The 23135-nt window shown below is 47.5% G+C and overlaps 1 protein-coding gene across 11 annotated transcripts in view; it reads right to left on the bottom strand.

Annotated features, from left to right (window-relative positions):
• Positions 1 to 2174: 2174 nt before the first annotated feature.
• Csgalnact1 (chondroitin sulfate N-acetylgalactosaminyltransferase 1) overlaps positions 2175 to 23135 on the bottom strand; it is a 316687-nt gene continuing 295726 nt past the window's right edge. For 10 of the 11 annotated variants that reach the window (XM_087901164.1, XM_087901160.1, XM_087901163.1 and 7 more), the window contains 4 exons: positions 18084 to 18262; positions 17130 to 17224; positions 7743 to 7824; positions 2175 to 4604 (listed from right to left, as the gene is read on the bottom strand). In XM_087901164.1, the coding sequence (XP_087757290.1) occupies positions 4315 to 4604; positions 7743 to 7824; positions 17130 to 17224; positions 18084 to 18262 (646 nt within the window). In that variant the 3' untranslated portion in view covers positions 2175 to 4314. Of the gene's footprint in view, positions 4605 to 7742; positions 7825 to 15385; positions 15793 to 17129; positions 17225 to 18083; positions 18263 to 23135 lie in introns of those variants that run through there. The other variant, XM_085680353.2, reaches the window with a different exon arrangement.

Below are 23135 nucleotides of genomic sequence, written 5' to 3'. Positions count from 1 at the left end.
CATCCACCCCCTCCTAAGAAACTGCCCAAGGTCATTATCTCATTGCATCTCCAGGAACAGTCTCTCTTTAAACACAAGCAGTTCCCCATCTGACCTTCTACTTTAAACCTCACCTTTTGGGATCCTGCATAAGAGCCTGGTGCTGAGGCTTCCCTCCCCAGCACAAAACACAAGAGGACTGAGGTCTGGACTCGCCTGACAAACTTCTTTCCCTTGGGCCTTTATACACCACGGACTCTCTCTCTCTCTCTCTCTCTCTCTCTCTCACACACACACACACACACACACACACACACACACACACACACACACACCGGGCAGCCCAAGATTGGAGAGATCCAGCACAAGGACATGAGGTATGTCACTTGGAATCATTACTTGTTGACAAATATTTAGCAGAAGGCCACATTGGTGTGTTGGCTAGAGTTCGGAAGGGGGCTGATCTGTAGCTTTAACTGCCAATTCCTATTGAAGATTCAATCGGCCACCACCAAAGAAAGTGGAGCAGAGCTGCTGACAGCTCTCACACAACACTCACACAACAGCATCAGTGGCAGCACTTGGCTGGGGTCCCAGGTATATCAGAAGGTAACCGGACTGGTTACTAGGCAACGTACAGGTACATGGAATCGAGTAAGTATTCGTGAAGTTAGAAGAGGCCTTTCACCAGCCGGGCATCTGGCAGTGGCTTTTCTTTGCAGAAATCATGTGACTGAGCTCTCCATCCACTTCCATTTCTGTTTTCCTTTGCTGCCTAAGTTTAAATTTCAGCCCCTGTTTAGGTTTAGTGGGGCCTCCCCAACCCTCATTTCCAAAAACTTGCAGGTGGACAGGAAGCAAAGAGAGTTAGGAAGATTCCAGAGGACCAAGACTATATCTTCCTCCCAAGTCCCCACCTCCCGGCTTTCTGCCACCATCACATTATGAGTGTCATGAAAGTATGACTACCTGGGGGGACAGATCCACTAACAAAGTCGGGACCCCAGGATCCAATCGTGCCCAAGATCCCATCCACTGGCGGCCACATCTGTAAGAGATGACCTTCTGGAGACATTTCTACCTGAAACTGCAGCTAAGCTTTAGAAGGGAGAAAATCCTTTCCTGTCCCCTTCAGTTACCCCCAGTGACATCTTTCATTAGACGCCTTTCATTATGGGTCCTCAATATGTGTGCACCGTGGGCATCTTCCTCCCATTGTTTTCAGTTGCCCTCCATTTTTTTCGAGAGAAGGTCTCTCACTGAGCCTGGCGCGCGCTGTCTCAGCCAGACTGGCTAGACACAGGCCCCCAGGATACTCCCAGCCTTGCTTTCCACCTGCCTAGTGTTGGGGCGAGAGGGAATCTCAGCTCACTTGACCCCCTGAGACTTTTTCCTCGTACGCCTACTAATTATTAAAATCCATTCTTATGTGTTTGTACACAGCTGTGAGCCAGGCACTTGAGAGTCTGAGGCAGGAGGGAAATGGGCTACAAAATGAGAAACTGTCTCAAGAAGCAAAATCTTAGTCGGTGTCATGGCCGTCTGTCAGGTCGACAGTGTGAACAAGTTCAAATACTGGTTACCATTCAGGGACACCAGGAGACAGCTGTGCATTTGAAGGCTGCCCCTGCCTCAGCCTTGTGGGATATCAATCCCCCGCCTCTCAGGGAAGAGCAGCAAGAGTTGTCACCCATCTATAAGGACCACTATAGGGAACCAGTAGCCACCCATCTATAAGGACCACTATAGGGAACCAGTAGCCACCCATCTATAAGGACCACTATAGGGAACCAGTAGCCACATGTCCTGAAGGCTCTAAAGTTACAAGAGTATGTGAAAATTGTAAAACAGCTCGGAAAGTGGTTTCAGAAACCATTGTCAACTCCATCCAACTAAAAATTAGCGTATATGAAATGTCAAAATTTTCCTTCTACGCTAGTGGTTCCCAGCCAGGGGCCATGCTCCCATTCTCTGAGTATTTGACAATGATTGGAGACAGGCTGGTTGTCAAAAACTGAGTGGCAGATGCCCCTGGCATTTAGTGTGCAGTGGGACTGTAGGGAAGTTGCACAGGACCGTTCCCTTCCCCACTAAGAGATCAAGAAATGTCACAGTGCTAACACTGGGAACTCCTGGTCTATGCACAAAAGAATTTCCCCAAACTCAAAACACTTCTTTCTTATTCCAGGAAGAAATCAAATCCACAAATTTTATTAACTGTGTAATACCACCTTTCATTCATGTCTCATGTTTTAATTAAATTTTATAAACCACCAGTACAAATCAATACAATGCTTTCAATGTTTTTTCTTTTTTTTAAGCACACAGCTTGAGTGTTCTTGAAGCGTTTAAACAATGAATTCACTGTGAGCAAACAGAAGGCATGGAGACAGAGGAGGTAATTAGCTCATGCATCTGGTGCTGGCTAATAAATAAATAATTTGCACATGGATGTAGAAACCACTCAATGTTAACCATATTTATTTTTTTAAAAAGATTTTGAAGATGTAAGAAAATGCAAGCTTCAGAAGCATCTTGGTAACCAAGTACCATTGCTTATTTTAAAAATAAGTTGCTTCCACATAGTCAGGAAGGATTGAAAATGTAGCAAAGTCCTCCAATTCGCTGGAATGATGGACTGGTCTTTCACAAAATATATGTCTATTTTTCCTGCATGTCTTCTTCTGGAAGCCAGAGACCAGGAAGAGCACCCTGCTTTGAAAAGTGATAGTTTGGTTCATAACTTTGGTTTATTCAAACAGGTAAGGAAGTGGTCCCCTTTTCTCCAGAGGAGAAAGTATGTTCTCCAGCAGAGACCAAGGCCGTAGTGTCCCTTCTCTGTGAAGATGAAAGCGTCTTCCTTTCTCCAGTGTTTGCTCCTCTTCGGACAGCTTCTACATTTCTCTCTGCAGCCCACTCGCAGCCTTAGCTTCGAGTTTGGCAAGTCTCGGATTTGCTCTCAGACGTCTGCTACTGGAGGTTCTCGTCACATACCTCCATAGGTGCCTCTCAATACACACCTCCATAGGTGCCTCTCGTCACACACCTCCATAGGTGCCTCTCGTCACATACCTCCATAGGTGCCTCTCGTCACATACCTCCATAGGTGTCTCTCGTCACACACCTCCATAGGTACCTCTTGTCACACACCTCCATAGGTGCCTCTCGTCACACAGCTCCATAGGTGCCTCTCGTTACACACCTCTATAGGTACCTCTCATCACGCACTGCTATAGGTATCTCTCATCACACACCCCTAGAGGTGCCTCTCTTCACACACCCCTACAGGTGTCTCTCGTCACACACCTCTATAGGTACCTCTCGTCACACACCCTGATAGGTACCTCTGATCACACAACTCTATAGGTACCTCTCGTCACACACCCCTATAGGTACCTCTCATCACACACCCCCTATAGGTACCTCTCGTCACATACCTCTATAGGTACCTCTCGTCACACACCCTGATAGGTACCTCTCATCACACACCTCTATAGGTACCTCTCGTCACACACCCCTATAGGTACCTCTCGTCACACACCCCTATAGGTACCTCTTGTCACATACCCCTATAGGTGCCTCTCGTCACACACCCCTATAGGAACCTTCTTGCCAATTGTGCTGGTGCATAACCGTAATTTCAGCACTCGGGCTGCTAAGGCAGGAGGATCATTATTTCAAAGTTAGCTCAGGGTCTGTGTCAAGACTCTCTCCAATAAACAAACCAAGAATAACAACAAAAAATAAAAAATAAATCTTAAAAATCATAAAAGTGTACATACTACAATGCGCTCCTACTAAGTCTTACAAATAGGTAATTAAATAAGACTAATACAAGGAAAAGTGCATTTTTAGAACGATAACTAAATGATAACTGAAGAGAGAGGGGTTTTTTTGGCTAATATTGGGGGGATGACAGTATTGACAATTTGTTTCCAGGTTCCTGGAGGGTGCTCATGCTTGATCTCCACGCCTTGTGGGTCCTCTGCTCCTTCTGAGATGTTGTTAGTCCTGGACACCAAAGCCCTCTGAATTAACCATTCCTAAGAAGAGAAGCCAGTCTGCTTGCATCTCTTCTAGTGAACTTTTTCAAACCTTGTCTGAGGTTGTGAATATTTTAGTGAGCAGGGACAGAGAGATCATTCTGCTGTGAACACAGTCACTGTCGCCATACTCAGAGCCCACAGAAACCAGAGACTCACTCCTTTCCTCTCTAAGTTGTCAGTCAGATTCTTTGTCGCCCTGTGTGGAAGTCTGTATCTTTTTGCATCCAGTTTTTTAGCAACCGCCAAAGGCAAACAACTTAAATGTCTCCACTGATCTGTGCCTGGGAGATCATGTCTTTTTGCTGCCCACTTTCTGCTTCTGTTTGCGAAGGTGAGCCTCTATTTCATGCCGGAAGACGAGCATCCCCAGCTGTCCGTGGGATGCCTCATTCATGGCCTTGGACTGCATGCACATCTTGTACTGCTCGGGGGTCAGTTCATCCATACAGCGCTTTTCATGCCAAAGGTGGAACAGTCCCCGTACAGGTGTCCGTATCACGATGAGGTTGCTGTGGAGATACTTCCGGTACAGGTGTACATCTTCACCACCCCAGCCTTTGATGTCCAGGTCAAACCCACCTGTGGGAACAGAACATGCCGTTGAATTGTGCTCCACCCACTCAGCCCCCATGAACTTTTCCTCAAGAAGCATGACAGGGGTGGACAAGGAGACAGCTTGATTGGTGGAGTACTGGCTTTGTAAGCACGAGGAACTGAGTTCGATCCTTCAAAATACACTTTAAAACATTTTAAATCCCAAGAGTGGGCACTTGGCATGGTGGCACACACTTGCAATTTCAACACCAGGGAGACAGAGACAGGTAGATGACTGGGACTTGCTGGTCAGTCAGCCTAGCCTGCTTGCCAAGTTCCAGGCCAATGGAAGACTCTGTCCCCAAATTAAAGATGATATTTGAGGTTGTCCCCTGGCCTCCATGCCCCCATACATACAATAAGGAAGCATTCAGGGGAGGCGCCATTGGAAGCACCATCTATCCAAGTTCCCGGCGTCCATCTGGGTAAGACTTTGGACGGGTGGGGCCAACAGGTATGATCTTCATGCCTGACCATGCAAACTTCCTCATGTAACTAGATATTGGGCAGGATTCTAAGAACTGGGATGCTTGAAAGAGCCATCAGCGGTACTAATGAGTAGCTCTGGTCCAGGATTAAGAGCTTCAAGTGCATCCTTGCTTTAGAACCTGACATCTTACAAGGCAAACCCTGTATCTTCTGTCTGCATGTGGCATCCTTCTGTCACTGCACCCTGCCCCAAACACTCTCATGTGGCCGCTTTATCTCTGCCCCTGTGCCCCAGCTACACTGCTCTCATCAGGGCCAGTTCAAACCAGAAAAACCCAGGACCCGAAAACCGAGCTAAGCAATCCCGAGTGATGTTAATCTATGAGTGACCATGGCCCTGCAGCAGGGGACAGCAACAGGGAGAGATCACGAGATGGACAGTCAGAATTCAGATCCGTTTTTTTCCTAGCAAAGTTGCTACTGAACTTGTCAAGTTGTTTCATTGTTCTGTATAGTCCAGGCCTTGAATTTTCATTTCTCCTGCCTTTGCCTTTTGAATACAGGGCCCCCAAGAATGAGCCTAGATAATGATGCCTGCATGAAGTTTGGGGTTTTTTAATCTTCCAATAAAGTAGATGTTATAACCAAACAAGATAAAATTTAATAAGTGTTTGGCTTGGTCGACTAAAATTTTTTTATTGCCCTCAGCATCTCTTATTAAATACCAGGGTCACAAGAAAGAAAACTGCAAACGAGGACATGATTGCAAAGAATGACAAACAAGGGGACTGAGAAGCTCTGAGGTCACAGTGGTGGCTCCCCGAGGAAGAACACCCTCCCCAGCTCACTGTGGCCCCACCTCTCTGATGGAGGAGGGTTATCTGTCTATTGTGTTATTTTCATTGGTCAATAAAGAGACTGCCTTGGCCCCTTGATAGGACAGAAAATTAGGTAGGCGGAGTAAACAGAACAGAATGCTGGGAAGAGGTCTATGAGGCAGACGCCATGGAGCCATCCACCAGGTCAGACATGCTGAATCTTTTCCGGTAAGCCACTACCTCGTGGTGCTACCACGAGATTATTAGAAATGGGTTAATATCAAGATATGAGAGTTAGTCAGTAACTAACTCTCTAGAGGTAATGGGCCAGGCAGTGCTTAAATGAATACAATTTGTGTGTTGTTATTTCTGGGACTAAGCTAGCCGTGCGGGAGCTGGGCAGGATGAAAAGCTGGCCTGCCCGCAGCCCCTCACTACACCTCTCGAAAATATAGTGACATGCATCTTCAGACAAGCCAATGCAATATGAATCCCAATGTGATAAGCATGAGTCTTCACATTGCAATATCATCTTCTCTGCACACAAAGCAAAGGAAACAACAGTTTCTGGAAATGGAAATTATTTTAAAAAATTGAATATTATTTTTGGGAATCTGATAAGCATACAGTCTCCTAGAAATATTTCCCTAGAGATATAAAAGAACTCCTGCCAGCTCTTCACCGTGGCTGTCACTCAAGACCTAGTACCCTGGTGTACCGCTGCCTCCTCGGGGACACGAATCCAAGTTGCTTGACACTATTTTCATTTTCATCTGGTGATTTCTAGGGAAGGAAGCATACCTGGACCTGCTCCTGCAGCCTTCTTTCAAAGTGGAGAGCTTCAGGCTCAGGTCTGGGGGAGGGTATGGCAGAGGAGGTGCCTGTGCGGTCTGGGAGGAGTCTCCCCATCGCTTCCCAGAGAGAAGGGCTTCCCCAGAGCCCAAATTAAGGTCTTGGACCTGTTCTTTCTTGACCTAGCTATGTATAATCCAGCCTGTTCCTCATCCTCCACTTCCTGTGAGGCCTCAGGAGGCCCTTTTGTCTCTGCGCACTTTGGTCTGTTCTGCTGAAACCCATTGGCCTTACCTTTCTGAGTCCTAGAACTCTGCAGTTCATGTGTCTGTAAATACATCCTTTTAGCCTTCTATGTGTATTCACATGTATGTGTGCCTGTGTACATCTCCATGTATGCCTCTGTAGATGTATATGCAAATATATGCATGTCTCTCTATATAAATGAGTGTGTATGTCTCTGTGTGGATATGTGTGCATGTGAGTCTGTGTTCACACATGTGTCATTCTGTACCTATGTGGATATGTGTGCATGCATGTCTCTGTGTGTACATGTGTGTTTGTGTTCAAATATGTGCCATTGAGTGCATGTGTATAAACACGTATGCATCTCTGTGTCCAAGCTTATCTGTGTGTCTATACGATGTGTAGAGATGTTCACACATGTGTGTTCATGTTGACAGCAACTGCATACTCAGAGCTTAAAGGGACATATGGGACTTTAAGTAAGGATCACGGGAGTGAAACATGGGTCTTTGCATGTGCTTTTCCCAGACTCCTGTCTTCTTCCGCATTCCTGGAGGCTCACAGTGTTCCTCTTCGCGGACTCCACAGCCAGGGTCCTCAGAGGAGGAGGCACCCCAGAACTTGCTTACATCCTGTGTGTAAATCCCTGAATGGTACTGGGTAAATCTGAGAGGGGCTGATGTGTCCGACAGCATACCAAGCACTGCCACCTGTGACCTCTGGAGCAGCACTGTTTGGGAAAATGGCAGCATCTTTACCCAGGAAAACCTGCAGAATTTGCTCACGGCCTGCAGGACAGTGGCCTGCAGGTGGCGGTAGACTCGAAGTTTTATCTCACCTATGTTGATGAAGTCTGAGCGGTACTGACAAGTCATCCCAAACCCGAAGTCCCTCCAAAACCCCGTTTCCTTCTTGATGACCTGCAAGAAAAAAAAGACTGTCAGAGATAATGTGGAAAACCGATCTTCACACACGTGGTGAGCAGTACTCACAGAGCCACCCCACTGCCAACAAATAGGCCAGATGGGTGTGTGTGTGTGTGTGTGTGTGTGTGTGTGTGTGTGTGTGTGTATGTGTGTGTGTGTGTGTTTACCAAAAGAATTACAATACACCAAGTCCAAACTGCGGCCTTGTGATTTTTGGCACCTCTGGCCAGGATGTTCCTAGGGTGTAGGAGTCAAAGCACGCACACACTCTCTCACACACAACCAAAAACAATCTCAGAGAGCAGGTTTCTTAGCGGTGCCATGGAAAAGCGCCTGGTCCCAGTGCTAAGGAGAAGTGAGGCCGGGCCCCTGACACAGGCCTGAGCACAGAGCCCGCAAAGGGCTCAGGACGTTGAAAAAGGCCTCGGGAACAGCTTGGAATTCAGAACTCAACAACAGGGAAAGAGAAGAAACGTCCAAGAGATCCCTGCTGTTCCTGGGTCACTGGCTCTACACCTCTGGCTGCCGGAGGAGAGGATGCTTCTAAAGGATGAAGCTGCTCCAGAAAGCTCCTGCTGGAAGTGCCAGCCTGCAGGGTGACCGAGAGGCCATCCAAACAGTGACAAAAAAAAAAAAAAACAAAAACAAAAACAAAAACAAAAAACCAGAGCAACACAGTACTGCTTCGTTTCTTCCTTTGGGGAAAATTCCCAGCAAATTTTCTGAGGCAACAAAACTTACAAAGTAATAGAAATTGGCAATGTGCACACATGCACACACACGTATATACATGTAGTCACTTACACACATACACATAGGCACACACAGACACATGCACCAACGCACACACTTGTCAGAAGTAATTCGGGAAAGGGGTTTGAAATCTATTTTTTTCCCGTCTTTGTAGTTCCTGTAGGTGCTTAGAAGACAGGACGTCCCCTTCCTTGGGAGAGGGAAGCAACGTGCCTAGCAGGGTCCCTGTCGCTAAAGCTCGGATCTGTTTGCTGATCGTCTGTAACACCTCACGAGAAAGGAAGGGCAGGCCTGTCCCATCTCCACTGCTGGCCACTCTTTTCACCTCAGGCAGGTCTCTCAATTTCAAGCCCGTTTTCCTTCACATATGATGAAGAGTTGAGCTAAATCACAACTAAAGAATCATACAGCTCATTTATTGCATCACTGTTACTCCATGTTCTGAAACCTTCCCACCATCAAAATTATATTTGATAAATGTCTTGCAAACAGTTAATGAATCTTAAAACATTCTTTTATCCCAGAATTCAATAGGGCAGAGGCTATCCCATGCTATACGCACAAGACCTTGCTCACAATGAGGCTCCTTAACTACCCAGGAAGCCCGGCCCACCCTTCTCCAAGGATTTATATGCAGTTTACAATACTAGGGGAGATGAAGAATGGGGAACTTTACCAGTGATGGAGCCACTTAATCAGTGAGGTGCCCTCACTCCTGTGAATAATACCCACCCGTCCCCCTGCAAGCAACCCTGGTGAAACCCAGGTCACCAAACCCAACGACAGATGTGAAAGCAGAGAAGTTGGAAAGGATGGTGTGAGACGGGAGTGTCTGGAGCAACCTCCACTAAATACATTTTCAATGGACTTTTTTCCTTCTTTGTCAATCGGGTAAACTTTTCTGTGTAGTCAAAGACCTAATATCCCTTCTACCGTCCAGGGTTCTAGATACCCCACAGACATGGAGTAGAAAAGAAGTGCCAATATCCAAACTTCAAATATTTGGGTTGTACTCTCCATAGGGTTTTAAAAGACACAGCTCCCTATTGGAAGAACAATCAGAAGACCTGAGGAGGAAGCAAGAGTGTGCTCCCAGGAAGTCACTGTCCCAAGAGTCTGGGCTGGATCACAGTTGTGCTGAAGGACACAAAGCAAGGCTGGTCCTCACTGAAGACAGGTGACACACTGATTCGTGGGCAGGGGCTGAGGTTAGACACAGTCACTGCATTGATTTTAAAGCTGCTAAGCCACAGAAAGCCACTCTGGGAAAGGGCCACTGAAGGACAGTCTTCTGTGGAAGCTGACGTGGGTGTGTCACAGCATGTGGGAAAGGGCCACTGAAGGACAGTCTTCTGTGGAAGCTGACGTGGGTGTGTCACAGCATGTCATTTCAGGGCAAGGCGGACTTCACTTCTGCGAGATTCTACCACCATGGCTGGACCAAGCAGTCAACTGCTGCTCTCCTTTGGAGGAAAGCCTGGCAGAAATGAGTGCTCTTGAGTTCTCTCCTGATGGGATGGCACCAGGTTACTGCTGAAGACCCTACAAGACCCACAGAGGTTTCCAGTCCTCCACCCAGGCCTGCCTGCTCCTCATCCTCTCCTCTCATCCCCTTTGACCCTCTACATCAGTGTCTCTACCTTCCTAAAGTTGTGACCCTTCAACACTGTCCCTCCTGTTGTGGCGATCCCCAACTATAAAATGATTTTCATAACTACTGTAATTTTACTGCATTTATGAATCATAATGTAAACACCTGTATTTTCTGATGTTCTTCAGTGATGCTCATGAAAGGTTCATTTGACCCCCACAGGGGTCATGAGCCACAGGTTGAGAGTTGCTGCTCTCCACAGGCCTGTTTCCTAACCACCAGACTCACAGGCAGCTAAGATGTTCCCTCAGTCTCTGCTTGGCCATGTTCCCCTACTCGTCATTGCTCAAGATGATCACCCTGAGCCTCCTGGTCAGTGCCATACAGCTGCCAGTCCCCATGGGAAATGACCTCATGGGTGCATTTGTTTCTTAGTTTGCTGTCTTCATCTACCACCCTTGGGCAACATCAGCCAGAGTCTTAGTCCCCTGTGTCAGTGGCACCCAGAACGTCACTTGCCACCCAGTTGTACAGTTAATAGATACTCTTTAGTGGGTGGAGGAGGAGCAGTGTAAGGTAACCCCGACTCCTAGCCTGTGGAAACCAACGCACTTGTCAGCAAGAGCCTCAGCAAAAGCATAGGTGGTCTGGTAGTAACAACTCTCAGGATTGCATGGATCAGGACCAAGAGGCAAAAATGTCCTCATGGTCTTGAGCCTGAAGGCACCAAGTTTGATTTATACACATTGAGTCAGGCACAGGAGTCCCACCATGCCCAAGTGTTAAAGTATGTACTCCCATGGCTCTAACACGGGGCAAAGACTAAACCTGAAAAGTTGCTCATTTCTTTCTTTTGTTCTAAATTTCAGCGTTCTGTCTCCAATGCCGCTGTCACTCTGATGGTGTCCTTTGGGCCAGCCTCACGCTCACACTTTCCAGAGCACCTTTGTAGTCCACAGACGTTGGCCAAAGACTGTGGGACCAAGCATGCCACAAAGGCATGGATTTCAGGATGGGTGTCCCACTGGACGTTTCTAGAGTCACAGCTTTGTGGGTAAGTCGTATGACATGGGGCAATTATTTTTTATTAGGATCAAAACATGAGACAGAGATCAGCAACTCCCTCTAGGGCTGAGGGGAACACAGCCGCCCCACGGCTGCACAGGCAGCCAGAGTATAGGCAGTTGCCTGTCTGATTTAACAGTGTTGAGTTGGGCAGCTGCCTATGAAGCAATCTGAATCTTAAAATTAAGTAGGTGACCAAGACTTCGGGAAGAGAATAGTCTCTAAATCAAAGAGTATCGCTCCAGAACTGAAGCTAGATCTGCTCAGCCTTCTATGTCCTAGGAGTAACCAGGAGCTGTACATGGTTACAGGAATGTGGCCACGAACACACACAGGGTTCCATGCCTTTTGCAGTTGTCTTTACATTCTGAACTCTTTTCGCACAAGGGTCTGCATTCTGATTTTGTTCTGAGATAGTCTATTGATAAAGCAGGCCCTGCCCATGCATATCAGATTTCCTCAATTGCAGCAATTTCTGGATCTGACTATGCATTGTGTACTCTTTATTATCTGGGACCTGAAGGGTCAGTGATCACGCTGCAGAGGGTTCTGGGGGCGAAGGCTATGTGCCCTCTTTTTGCTCAAGTTCACTGAGCCTGTGCAGTAGAGCTCAAGGCTAGGATTCCCATGAAGACCCTGGTTTAATTTCCTAAGAAATAATGTATTCTGGAGCACAGGGCTCCCAGAATTTATTTAATAATAGACTCAAATCTCATCTCTACCCAGGTCTCTGCAGCATCTCATTTTCACACAAGTCTTATTGGTTTGAGAATAAAGTATAGAATAAAGTATGACAGTCTCTTCTAAGGGGTTAAGACTGGACCAGACCCACGAGCGCTCTCATTCCTGGCATCTAGAATCTTGGTCCTCTGGCAGCGCATGGGTTCCTTCAGCTCAGCACCCTGGGTCAAACTTAGCCTCATAGTTTGGTCCTCACATCTGTCCCTCTCCCACTCAGCAGCTGCAGGAATCTGAATTAGTGGATTTAGGCCTGCTGAGACCAGACTTCCATGTGTGAACTGACATGTAGATGCCACTTACCCTTGTTGGGAATTATGGGAGATTACATGGTCTCACTGAAGGACTCTCAAATTACTTTTCTTATTTAGTAAGTGCATGCTTTCCGATTAAACAAAACCAGTCTGCAAGGGCACACTGCATGTACTATGCCCAGCAGACAATACTAAAGACTGAAGCACAGACCAGTGGTTAAAATGCTCAGTAATTCAAACCCCTAAATAAAAAAGTTTAGTTAACTGAGGAGCTAAGAAATGGTTCTGGATAAAGTGATTATTTCATGAGTAGGAAGTCCAGAGTTTGAAGTCCTAAAATTCACATAAAAAACGAGGAGCAGTGGAGAGTCCCTAACCCTACTGTTCTTTGTCCAGGCAGAATAGATAGGGCAATGAGCTACATATCAGGGGCTAGGTGAAGAAGAGAAACAAGGAGAAGGAGAGAAGGAGGAGGGAGGGAGGGAGAGACAGACCCTGTCTCAAAAAATAAGGTGAATGGGAGAAGCAAGGACCTATAGGGAACAGGGGTAACATTAGAGAGGGTAAAAGGAAGGAAAACAGGACTGAATATATCAATACATGTATGAAGTTGTAAAAAAATTAAGGAGGCAGTGATTAAGGAAGACACTTGATTTCAGCCTCGTGGTTCATGCCGACTACTTGAGGCAGGCAAGGCAGAGCAGGTGTAATCAAGAGAAGACAGTGAGAAGCACACTCCACGCACACCACTCCATGTCACAAAGTAAGCAGGCTACATTACCAGGTGTTAAGTACAGCAGACATCACAGTCTGCATCAAACACCAAGAGACTAAAATTCACAAGGTGGTGGCCTGGGTGGATGGCAGGCTGATGCTGGTGTCCTCAGACATGGTGTCATCTGCCAGGTGGTGGGATTAGCTGGCATTCTCTTTCAGTCAGGTTAGGTTGGTTTATGGAGAACAATCAGTTGCAACAAAAAAAACAGAGTCTACGGCCCTGTGCTCGAGACAGTCCATACTGATTGCCAGAGATGCACACATCTCTTCCCAGCATTCCCTATGGTACCACACTGGTGAGCTAAATACCAGCCACAGTGGGATTGTTTACATCATGGAAATTGGCAAACACCATCACCAGGGCTTTTTCTTCTTCTTCTCAAGAGTGGGTTGCTAATAAATTTCAAGCCTGCCACTGGCTTTATGCCATAAACATTTTTTTTTATATAAAAAAAGTGGAATTAATTTGTTTATTCAAAACTAGTCTCTGGCAGAGGGTGAGGAAAGACGGGGTGTGGGGAGGGTCGGAATTTAAAGATAGGGAAGTAGGAGGCTTCTGCAGGGATCTAAGCAGGAACTGACAGGCTGAGCAGCAAGCTGGAATGTTTAAAGGGAAGAACATTGATTTAAATTACAGTCATCCCCTTCTCGGTTTGCTGTTTCTGCATTAAGGCAAGTCTCAGCTCACGGCTTAAATCTCAAAAATTAAATATTAGCATGAAACCCTAGTGTCGCTTATTGCTAATGATCTGTGTGCAGAAGTTAAAACAAATAAGAAGGCATCTGCACATACACAGAGATCCTTGCTTTCCTCTGCAGGCAAGCCAGAAATGGCAGGACTGATATCGATGAAAACTCATCCTGGGCGCACTGCGCAGGGGGCTGCAATTGCGGGGCTGCACAGGTGACCTTTACCACAGCCCATTCGGAACCCACATTCCCCACCTCACTGAAGTACCGCTGTGTCCCAGGGAAGGCTACGCAGGGTTTGTTAATACACACATGGTCTAGATGGAGTCAACATGCAATCTCGGGGGAAATCTCTTCTAATTTTCCCATCTCCAGCCATTACTTTTTTGTTTATAGTGTCTTGCCACCTACTTACTCTCTCCACAGTGTATTAATTTCTATAGTTTGATGTTTGTCTCTGGCATTCTTGCCAGGCCATTGTCTTTATGCCTCTGATCTCTTGGGGATAACCGGCAGCTCTGGTCCCACTGCTCAAGAGGAGGGACATCCTGGCATGGGCTAAGTTCTGTCACTCAGGCACTTTGCGATCTTAATGCTGGGGTCAACGGGTATGTGTATGCATGCATATCTGTGTGTACATGTGTGCATGCAAGTGTGCTGTTGTGCATCCATGCTTGCACATTTGTGTGTGGGTGCTCACCTGTGCAGTGTAGAGGCCAGAGGGTATTCTGTCAGTCGTCACATTATATTTGAGACAAGGTCTCCAATGAACCCGGAGCTGGGAGTTTGGCTAGACTTTCTGGCTAGAGATTGCCCCACCTCTCCTGTTGGGTGGGATCTACCTGTCTCCATCATTCTCCCAGTGCTGGGGTTTCACCCATGTGAGTGGGGTGGAGACTTGAACTCGGGTCCTCACGCTTTCCCACAAGAATGTTATCCAGCGATCCCTCTCCCTAGCTCCTGACTCTGCAGCCTTGGACCATTCATTCAGCATCTGTGAAGGGTGGATGAGGGGCTGCAGATCAGTCATGCCTGAGTGTACGAAACAAGCACAGCTCTTCTGACCCCAGTACCAGGAGCTGGAGCAGATCGTTGCAGGGAGTGAGTGATCAAGATAGTTTGTCTTGGGATTGGACAGATGGCTCTGTGGTTAAGAGGTTTTGCTGTCATTACAGAGGACCTGGACTTGATTCCCGGCACCTGCATCAGGTGTAACTCCAGCGCCAAGAGATCTTATACCCTCTCTGAACCTTACACACAAAAGTAAAACTAAAATAAAATAAATGACTTGTCTAATGAAGGACACAATCATGCATTTCCCTGGAGTCTGGGAAGCCTTGAACTTGCTGCCTTTCACTGAGCTGAGTAATTGTACACTGAACTCTGAGCAGCAGCTCCATGTACCAGAGGAGAGGTCAATGACGCTCTAAGAAGTAAATGTCAAAGGTGATTTGGGGCTTTTCACTGTGGCCATGTGCATCCGAGGCTCTGAGTTATTTCCCCCTGGACTGCTTGCTTATTCTGAGTCTGATAGACCTGCTTCTACACTGTCTGCCTGCCTCCATCCTGCCTGCTCTCAGGAGGAACTGGAAAGGACAAAACCTTTAGATTATGAAATGAAAAGAAGTCCTTGCAAGCAAATAGGGCCTTTATGAATTTGAACTAGAAACATTAATCACTTCCAATGTCAAATGTAAAACAGAGCTTTATTTAAAATCAAGGGAGTTTTTATTCTCATTGGTTGAAAGAAAAAAACCCACCGTGTCTCATTTTCCTTTACCGTCCCATGAAAGGCTTACAACTCCTGGGATGGGAAGCCAGAGCCCCGGTCCTCACAGGAGACTTATCTCTCACGTGAAGAAAACTGGTTCTTTGGTTGTGAAACTGTCTGAAGCCCACAGCGATGTGGACCATACCCAGCCACACACTACAGCTGCAGTGCTAAAATCTGACAGCCACAGTCACAAAAGTGACTCTGCACTCTCTGGCTTGAGCCCACCAAAATCATACAAGGACGAGCACGAAACATGAACCTCCTCCCTTCTGAAAGCTTCGGTGTTCTGGAGAAGAATCCCATTGGCTGTCAGAAGTTACCTGGGAGAGGGCAGGGGCACAGGTCAGGCCTAGAGGGAATGGGTTTTCTTACTTCTGAAAGTCTATCACAGAGTCGGCTACCCAAACGAACGCTGCAGAACAGTGTTCTCCCCTGGCCATGATATGGGGCACGAGGAGACCGCATATCCCCTTCCCTTCTGCATCTGCATGTCCATGTCCCATTTCCTTCCTGCCCATAGGATACTCGGTGCGAAAAGCATGGCATTTCCGGGCTTGCAGACAGGAGGCAGAGGTGTCAACATAATCTCCCTGCTGGAAGGATCACCCCGAGTGGCTGAGAGGAGGGTCTCTCCTGTGCCCAGGCAGCCAGCAGTACAGTACCCACCCCCACATACACTTTCCGTCACTGCTATCAGCTGAGGTCAGAGAATATGAAATGAATAATTCCAGAAATGAGTAAATTGTGTGCTACATTCTATATTATCATCAGTCCCTGTTGTTCTGCCTCACTGCTGCCTTCTAATCCTAAGGTTACCACATGTGTACGGAGAGAGGAAGCCACACTATGTACAGCGCTTGGGATGATTTATCATGCCATGTAGCCAATGAGGGTCTTGGAGCATCTCCACACGGGCAAGGCGGACTATAACAGCAGCCTTGGAGGGGCAGGGGTGCTCTCCTGGTTTGTCCCAGTTCCTCTGTCCATTCTGCTTCATCTATCTGTGATGTCATGAGACTGAGCAGGCCCTGGGGGTTTGGCAGTTCCATGGCCTATCACCGGTGCAGCCAAGATCTTGGCAGAGAAGTCCTTCCTCTGTTCCTTTGAAAGCGACATTTCTGGTGACACCATTGATGCCAACATCTGCCCCAATACAGGGATGTGTAGCAGTGGTGACGGAATGGGTTGGGATGGGTGAAGGGCCAGGGGACAGGCCTGGGTTCTTGTTCCTCACCGACTCATGGTAACCGCGGGGTAGGCCGTCCGCTTCTGTCACCTGTTCTCCACCATCTTAGGCATTCCTGTTTCTAACGGGAACATCACCCTCCCTTCTCCTACGGGATTTTGTAATGCTAAAGAGAAAGCATGCTCTAGCCGTAATCCAATAATAGTAGTTCTGAAAACCATAGACGAAAGCTATGGAGGTGTGAAATTACCCTCTTACAAGGTACGGTTCCTATTTATTTTTCACTTTTAAATATTGCAAAGACTTTTAATCATCATGGCACTTGGAGCAAAGGCCAGAACATCTGCCCAACTTAAAAACCACTAAGGGGATTGGTCTGCGGATGCCGCTCACCGCTCCTCACGGTCAGGTGCCCCGGTAATGAGCAACATTAAACAGCCGCACACGGGCATCTGCGGGGCCATTACTCACCAGCTGCTGCTCTAGGGGCGGGACTGCATCATGATGGCCGTAGATTACGCCAGGGTTATACTGACTGAAAAGAACCGGATAAAACACCTTCTTCCCTGCAAATCAGAAAGCAAGCATCTGCTTAGGAGAAACCCGGTCCACTGCTGGGCTTACTCACGTGCGTTTCGCCGTCGGAAATAGCCCAGGCGCTCCACCCACTCTTTCTCGCTTCACCCAGCTCTGAACCAGACCTTAGAAAGAGTGCACCAACTCGAGCACTCAGTCTGCTTCTCCGACCCTGCTGTCCTCCCAGGATGAGAACAACACGAAAGCTGCTGACAGGTCAGAGGCTGGGGTTGCGTTCCCCAAAGCGTTGAGTGTGGAGGAGGGTCCTGGTGTTCCTGTCCTGCATGCCCGAAGCCTTTAAACGTCGATTTCTAGTACAACCTTAAAGAGTGGCAGAGGAGGGCAGGAAGACTGTGGGCAGCAGAGGGCTCAGAGCAGCTGCCCCTTACTGCTATGCATGGAAGAATTGCCATATTTTACCAGCAAGTGACCATACCAGGACCCTTAGCTCTCTCTCAACAGTGCCTAAGTCCACAGACATCATTTGTGTATTGGGGGCTTCTTTCAGCCCCAAATGGGGCTTGTTAAGGGCCCATAGCTATTTTTTTCCCTTTGGATTTGAGTGGCTTTTCCAGGTCTGTGTCCTCTGACTCACTGTCTCCAGTGGCTATCCCACCCACCTTGCCTCCCAGTGGGAGACAGAAAGGGGTTATGCACAGGGGTACAGGACACAGTCCCAGAGTTCGTGTGCCTGACAGCCCTGTTGCACAAAGCCTGCGGGTGAGCTGAACAAGGTCACCTTCCTTGTGTTTGTGACTGAAGGAACGTGATGGCAGAGAGGCCCAAGCCGACAGCAACACCTGCAGGAAAGAGAGCCGAGTGCCCGAAAGAGAAGGAGACAATGCCAACCTGGCTGTGTGTTCAGCCTGCACGTGTTGAGGAACTCAGAGGTGAAGTAGATGTCCACGTCACAGAAAAACAGCAGGACGTTGCTTCCCTTCCAGAAGCGGGCTCCGACATCCAGTCCCTTCCCCCGGGAAAATTCTCCATTCAGCTGGATAAAGGTGAAGTTTCTGAAGTTGGCAGCTCTGGAAGGTACAGAGAGCAGACGGTCAGGGGTTGCCACTCATTACCACACTACCCGGGAGGACAGAATCCCCCTGGAAAACACACGACTGGAGCTGTCTCCCTCAGAACGTTCTGGAACTCTGTGGGTGGCGGGCCCATCCAGGCAAGGACAGAAGAGGCAAACTGAGTAGACGCCACTGAGGTTCAAAGGACAGAGAACACGTAGCAAACTTTGTTGTTTGGCTTTGTGACGGGGTCTTGTTGTCCAGCCCAGGTTGACCTTGACTTTATGACCTTCCTACCTCAGCTGGCATTACTGACATTATAGGCATATGCCTCCATTCCCAGTTCCACTGCACTTAATTTTAAAATTTTTAATTCTGTGTATATGTGTGTGTAGCTGCTAACAGAGGCCAGAAGTGGGTGTCTGATATCCTGAAGGCGGAGATACAGGTAGTTGTGAGCCACACAACGTGCGTGCTGGAAAAAAACAAAACAAAACAAAACATGGGTCTTCCACAAGAACAATCTGTGTTCTTAACCACTGAGCTATCTCTCCTGCTCCCTAATGAACTTGCAATATGAATTTATTTCTTCCATTTCTCTGAATTCTTCTATATTGAGACTGCTATTGTTATCACTAATGCACACTCTTTGTGATGCGATTTGGAATTAGTTAAGTAGAAACACAACCCAAAGACATCTCCATGCTTTCTGGGCCACTTAAAATAAACCTAGTGCATAAAGCTGGGACCCTGTGGCATATGGCTTCCCAGCATCTTCTTATCTGTTTCAAGCCCAGGATCAGGCAACATGTTGTTAATATGTGCTGTCCCGGACAGATTGAAACCTTCCTTCCCAGCAGAGGAAGGGCAGCATTGCGTGGTGTGAAAGACGACCAGCAACCTTGCCTTTGGAAGGCAACGATGCACCAGGCCTGGCTGCATTGCCGCTAGCTTTGTTAGCAGGACAAGCTCATTCTTTGGTTGCTTCATCAGCATAAAGGAAATAATAATAGCCTCATTAGTCTTTATACAAAGTGACTATGTAAGTGCTGGCAAGGGGAAGGGACAGCATAAGCACCAACCCCTCCACCATCATCAGACGTATGGATCCCCAAGCCCAGACTGCTGAAGTCAAGAGGATCCTTTAGTTTGCTGAACTTCCCCAGAAACTGCAGAACCTTCTGAAATGGGACTCAGTCTGGGCAAAACCGTAATTCATTTGGTGCAAATGGGGTCCTGGACAGCCTTCCATCAGGTGGAATGAAAGGCCTCATTCAGCCCTGTTTAAGCGTCTGTGTGCCCACGGGCTGGCATCTGGCCGTTTTCCTTGTTGACTCCATCTGTCTTTGATCAAGGCTTGCTCTACCCACACTTCTGCCCTTCCTACCTTGGCCGGGTCCCACCGCTCCCTAGCTTCTCCCTGTCTTGATATATTCGGCAGATACAGGAGGAAAACCATTTCCACTATTTATAGTTTATATTCCTTGCAACTCTCTTGGCTGAAGGTCAACACAAATTGCCAGAGTCCTAAACTTTTCGCATGCTGAGTGGTGCTAGTATCTGGGATTTAATCACAGAAACCAGTTTGGCTACTCTTCTGTGACTTGCCTTCTTTCAGATCTCAGAGGAAGCTTAGGGTTTTATCTCAGGAATCTATGGGTGCAGCCTAGCCTCAGTCAGACGCCAGACAGGATCACAGCCTGAGATCTGGGTGGAAGACAGGCATGTGAGTCAGCAAACCCGGGTCCAGGGCCAACAGCTGTGCCTAGTCCCTAGCGGGTACACCCTGGATGTCTCTGAATATGTGTGAATGGAGATTTATGAATAGAGTTAGAGTGGTTCTGGCCTGCGGAGTGCTTCTGCTTTATTTGGAGTCCATTCTCTTGCCTTTGCTGCCTTTATCCAAAACCCTGTTCCTGGGTTTCAAGGCCCCTTCAGCTCTCTCTTTCTCTCTCTCTCTCTCTCCCTCCCTCCCTCCCTCCCCTCCCTCCCTCCCTCTCTCTCTCTCTCTCTCTCTCTCTCTCTCTCTCTCTCTCTCTCTCTCTCTCTCACACACACACACACACGATGGTAAATCTTCATTTACTTCAGTCCTGTGATTCCCCTCTGCCTTCAGGACTTTATCTTTGATCCTCTGCTCAGGGGGTGGTGGCTCCAGCCCACAGCTCCTTCAATTAGCACTGAGGCTCGGTTCCAAGTCTTTCCAGAGTCACACCTGGCACTGGCTGAGGACAGCACAGCTGTCTCCACAGACAAGAGCTGTAAGGGCCTGGCGGGCAGCCCCCAGCACCGGGAGGCTTTTCCAGCTCCAGCTCTCCCAGTCCTCACAGCCCAAGTCGTCCTGCCCAAGGGAAACGTCACCTGAGGGAGCAGCCTGGGTTCACCTGTACTTTCAGGGGCTTTCCAGTCAGTTCTCCCAGACGCTTCATCCAGGGTCTGCCTTGTTCAATTGTTTCAGCTTCTGTATCCTCCAAGACCCTGTGTCCTGGACCACAGGGGAATTTGTTATCTGGTTTACAGAGTAGGGAGGCTGTCATTTCCAAACACAGTGCTCGCTCAGGTTGTAGCTGAGCCACAACTTAAAAGGTAACTCTCCTAGGAGGATTGCAAAAATCTATCGTGAAAGATTTCAAATACAAAAGCTTATTTATTTATTTATTATTTGGTTTAACAAGATATAGGGTCTTGCTATATAGACCAGGTTAGGCTCAAACTGACTATCCGCCTGCTTTCTAAGTTTTGGGGCTACAGAAATGAGTCACTGTCCTTGGCTTACACATGCTTTCCCTATGCATGATAGCAAGCAACGTTTCTGAAGGCAAGAGGCACACTCTCATCAATGTTACACTGGGAAACCGGCGATGCCGCTACCTCTGCCAGGAGAGCCTGCAGAGCGCTTGCAGAGGTGCTTCGAGAAGTCAGTTCACACTGAGTAGAACAGAAGGTGAGCGGCGTGAATGTCTGAGCTAACAGTGTGAACGATGCAACACCCTAGGGGCCTATATTGGCAAACAAAGAGCAAAGAGATAGCAAAAGACTGGATGCCACAGAGTGTAAGAGGGGTCAAAAATCTGACGCTTCTGCCTGCCCAGCACACACATGAGAATACCCTGGCTCAAGTGGGTTACCTTGATAAACACCATCACCCGCTCCACAGTGGCAGAAGGAAGGGGAGGGGCCCGGGCTTACATGACAGCCTTTGGAAAAAGAGGAGGGAGAACATCCCTGGTGCTAGTGCTTGAAATGGCCTTAATTCGAAAGACCTTTAGACAAAGTATTTGAACATCAGATTGTATACATGAATGTGTTGCTCCGAAAGACACTATTCCGAGAAACCCTTTGTCTGCCCTCACACAGTGGCAATCTGCTCTCCTCTTTTCATCCAGGCTTTCTCTGAAGATAAGTTATTCCCCGCTATTTCCAGGACACAGCCCATTCCTAATGTGCATCACAACCAGTCTCCAGGGTGCACTTCCCCCAAAGGCTACAGATTCAACATGTGAACGTTGACAGCCCCAGGAGGGCATGAATCTCTGTGCACATATTGCCCTATGTCTCGGCCTGGGTTTTGGAGAAACCCTATGGTCCCGAGTGCAGACCACTGAGACAACATGCAGGACCATGTTTGTTCTGCAGCCTATGGCTCAGCTCTGGCGACAAACCATAGATGATCATAATAGTCGAGTCAGAAAGGGTGCATTTGACGGGGACTGCCTTGGTGATCCCTTCTACCACACACTATCTTCCTCTATTTCTGTGAAGAGGGCTCTTGTTCTTCAAACTTCACGCCTTGAATATCACATCTTGAGTACCTCCCGGCAAACTAAAGAGCCCTCTATGAACATCTTATCAAGTCCAGCCCTGTCCCTCTTATGTCTTGAGTCTTTATTGTGTCAAATGTACCAATGCGCAAGAGGCTCTTGCAGGTGCTGATCCTTCCAAGGCAGCAGCGCCCCCCCCATACACCTCCTTTCAGAAATGACCCAGCAATGTAGCCTGTGCACCCCATGTATCTATCCAGTAAGGGTCACACGCGAAGACAAAGAGGAGACTAAAAGCACTCGACACAGCTAGAGACGGGTAAGAGAAATGACCGAGGCTCTTCAGGTACTCGCCAAAGGACTTGCTGTCTGGAGAGAGCTTCTCCTGCAAGGAGACGCCACCCCCTCTTCAGTGGGTAACTAGGAAGCCCTTGTTTACTCCTTCTTTATATAAGCCCACTACCCACATGTGACAGAGGCTGGGACCAGTGAATTTGGAAGGATAAATAAAAACCTTAGCTTTTATGACGAGGTAAATGTAGACTAACAGAAAACAGAGCTGAGAAAAATAGCATGCAATTTGTTTTGAAATATTTAATTTACTCTTGTAATGAAATGCAATACTTGGAGATAGGCCTATAGCTGCGGCATAGCGAGAAGCAGGCACTGGGCGCTGACGATGGTAGAATGGGGGCTTTCCATCTCACTAATATGAGAACCCCTATTATGAACACACAAAAGAATACATGATTTATTCCAAATTACCTCTTGAATTATATTAATAATTAACAAAACTCTTGAATTTCCCACTCATTTCCTTTCTTTGATATGATAAATCCGCTGCGTGGGGACTTCTTGGTTACAAGCAGTCATTTCTGTAGAGGTTATGATGACCTGAGAGAGCTATTGCTTCTGCTGCTTTTAATTCCCCTAATTGCCTTGCATTTCTCTGAATGAGAGGATTAAAACCATGCTATCCAGTATGGTTGGTTCTGATACAGACGTTTTCTTACAACTGCAAATAGACTGTCTTAATGTGATACTTCTCATGATAGTTCCTTATTTAAAAAATTATTTTGGCCCCTAACTCTGGCAGAATTCCACTGCTGGGGTGCAGGCCACATTAG

The sequence above is a fragment of the Myodes glareolus genome, chromosome 23 (genome assembly GCF_982192425.1).
Source record: "Myodes glareolus chromosome 23, mMyoGla1.1, whole genome shotgun sequence".
NCBI classification, from domain to species: Eukaryota; Metazoa; Chordata; class Mammalia; order Rodentia; family Cricetidae; genus Myodes; species Myodes glareolus.
The sequence above is the reverse complement of the archived record's forward strand: the minus strand, read 5'-3'. Positions and strand labels throughout refer to the sequence as shown.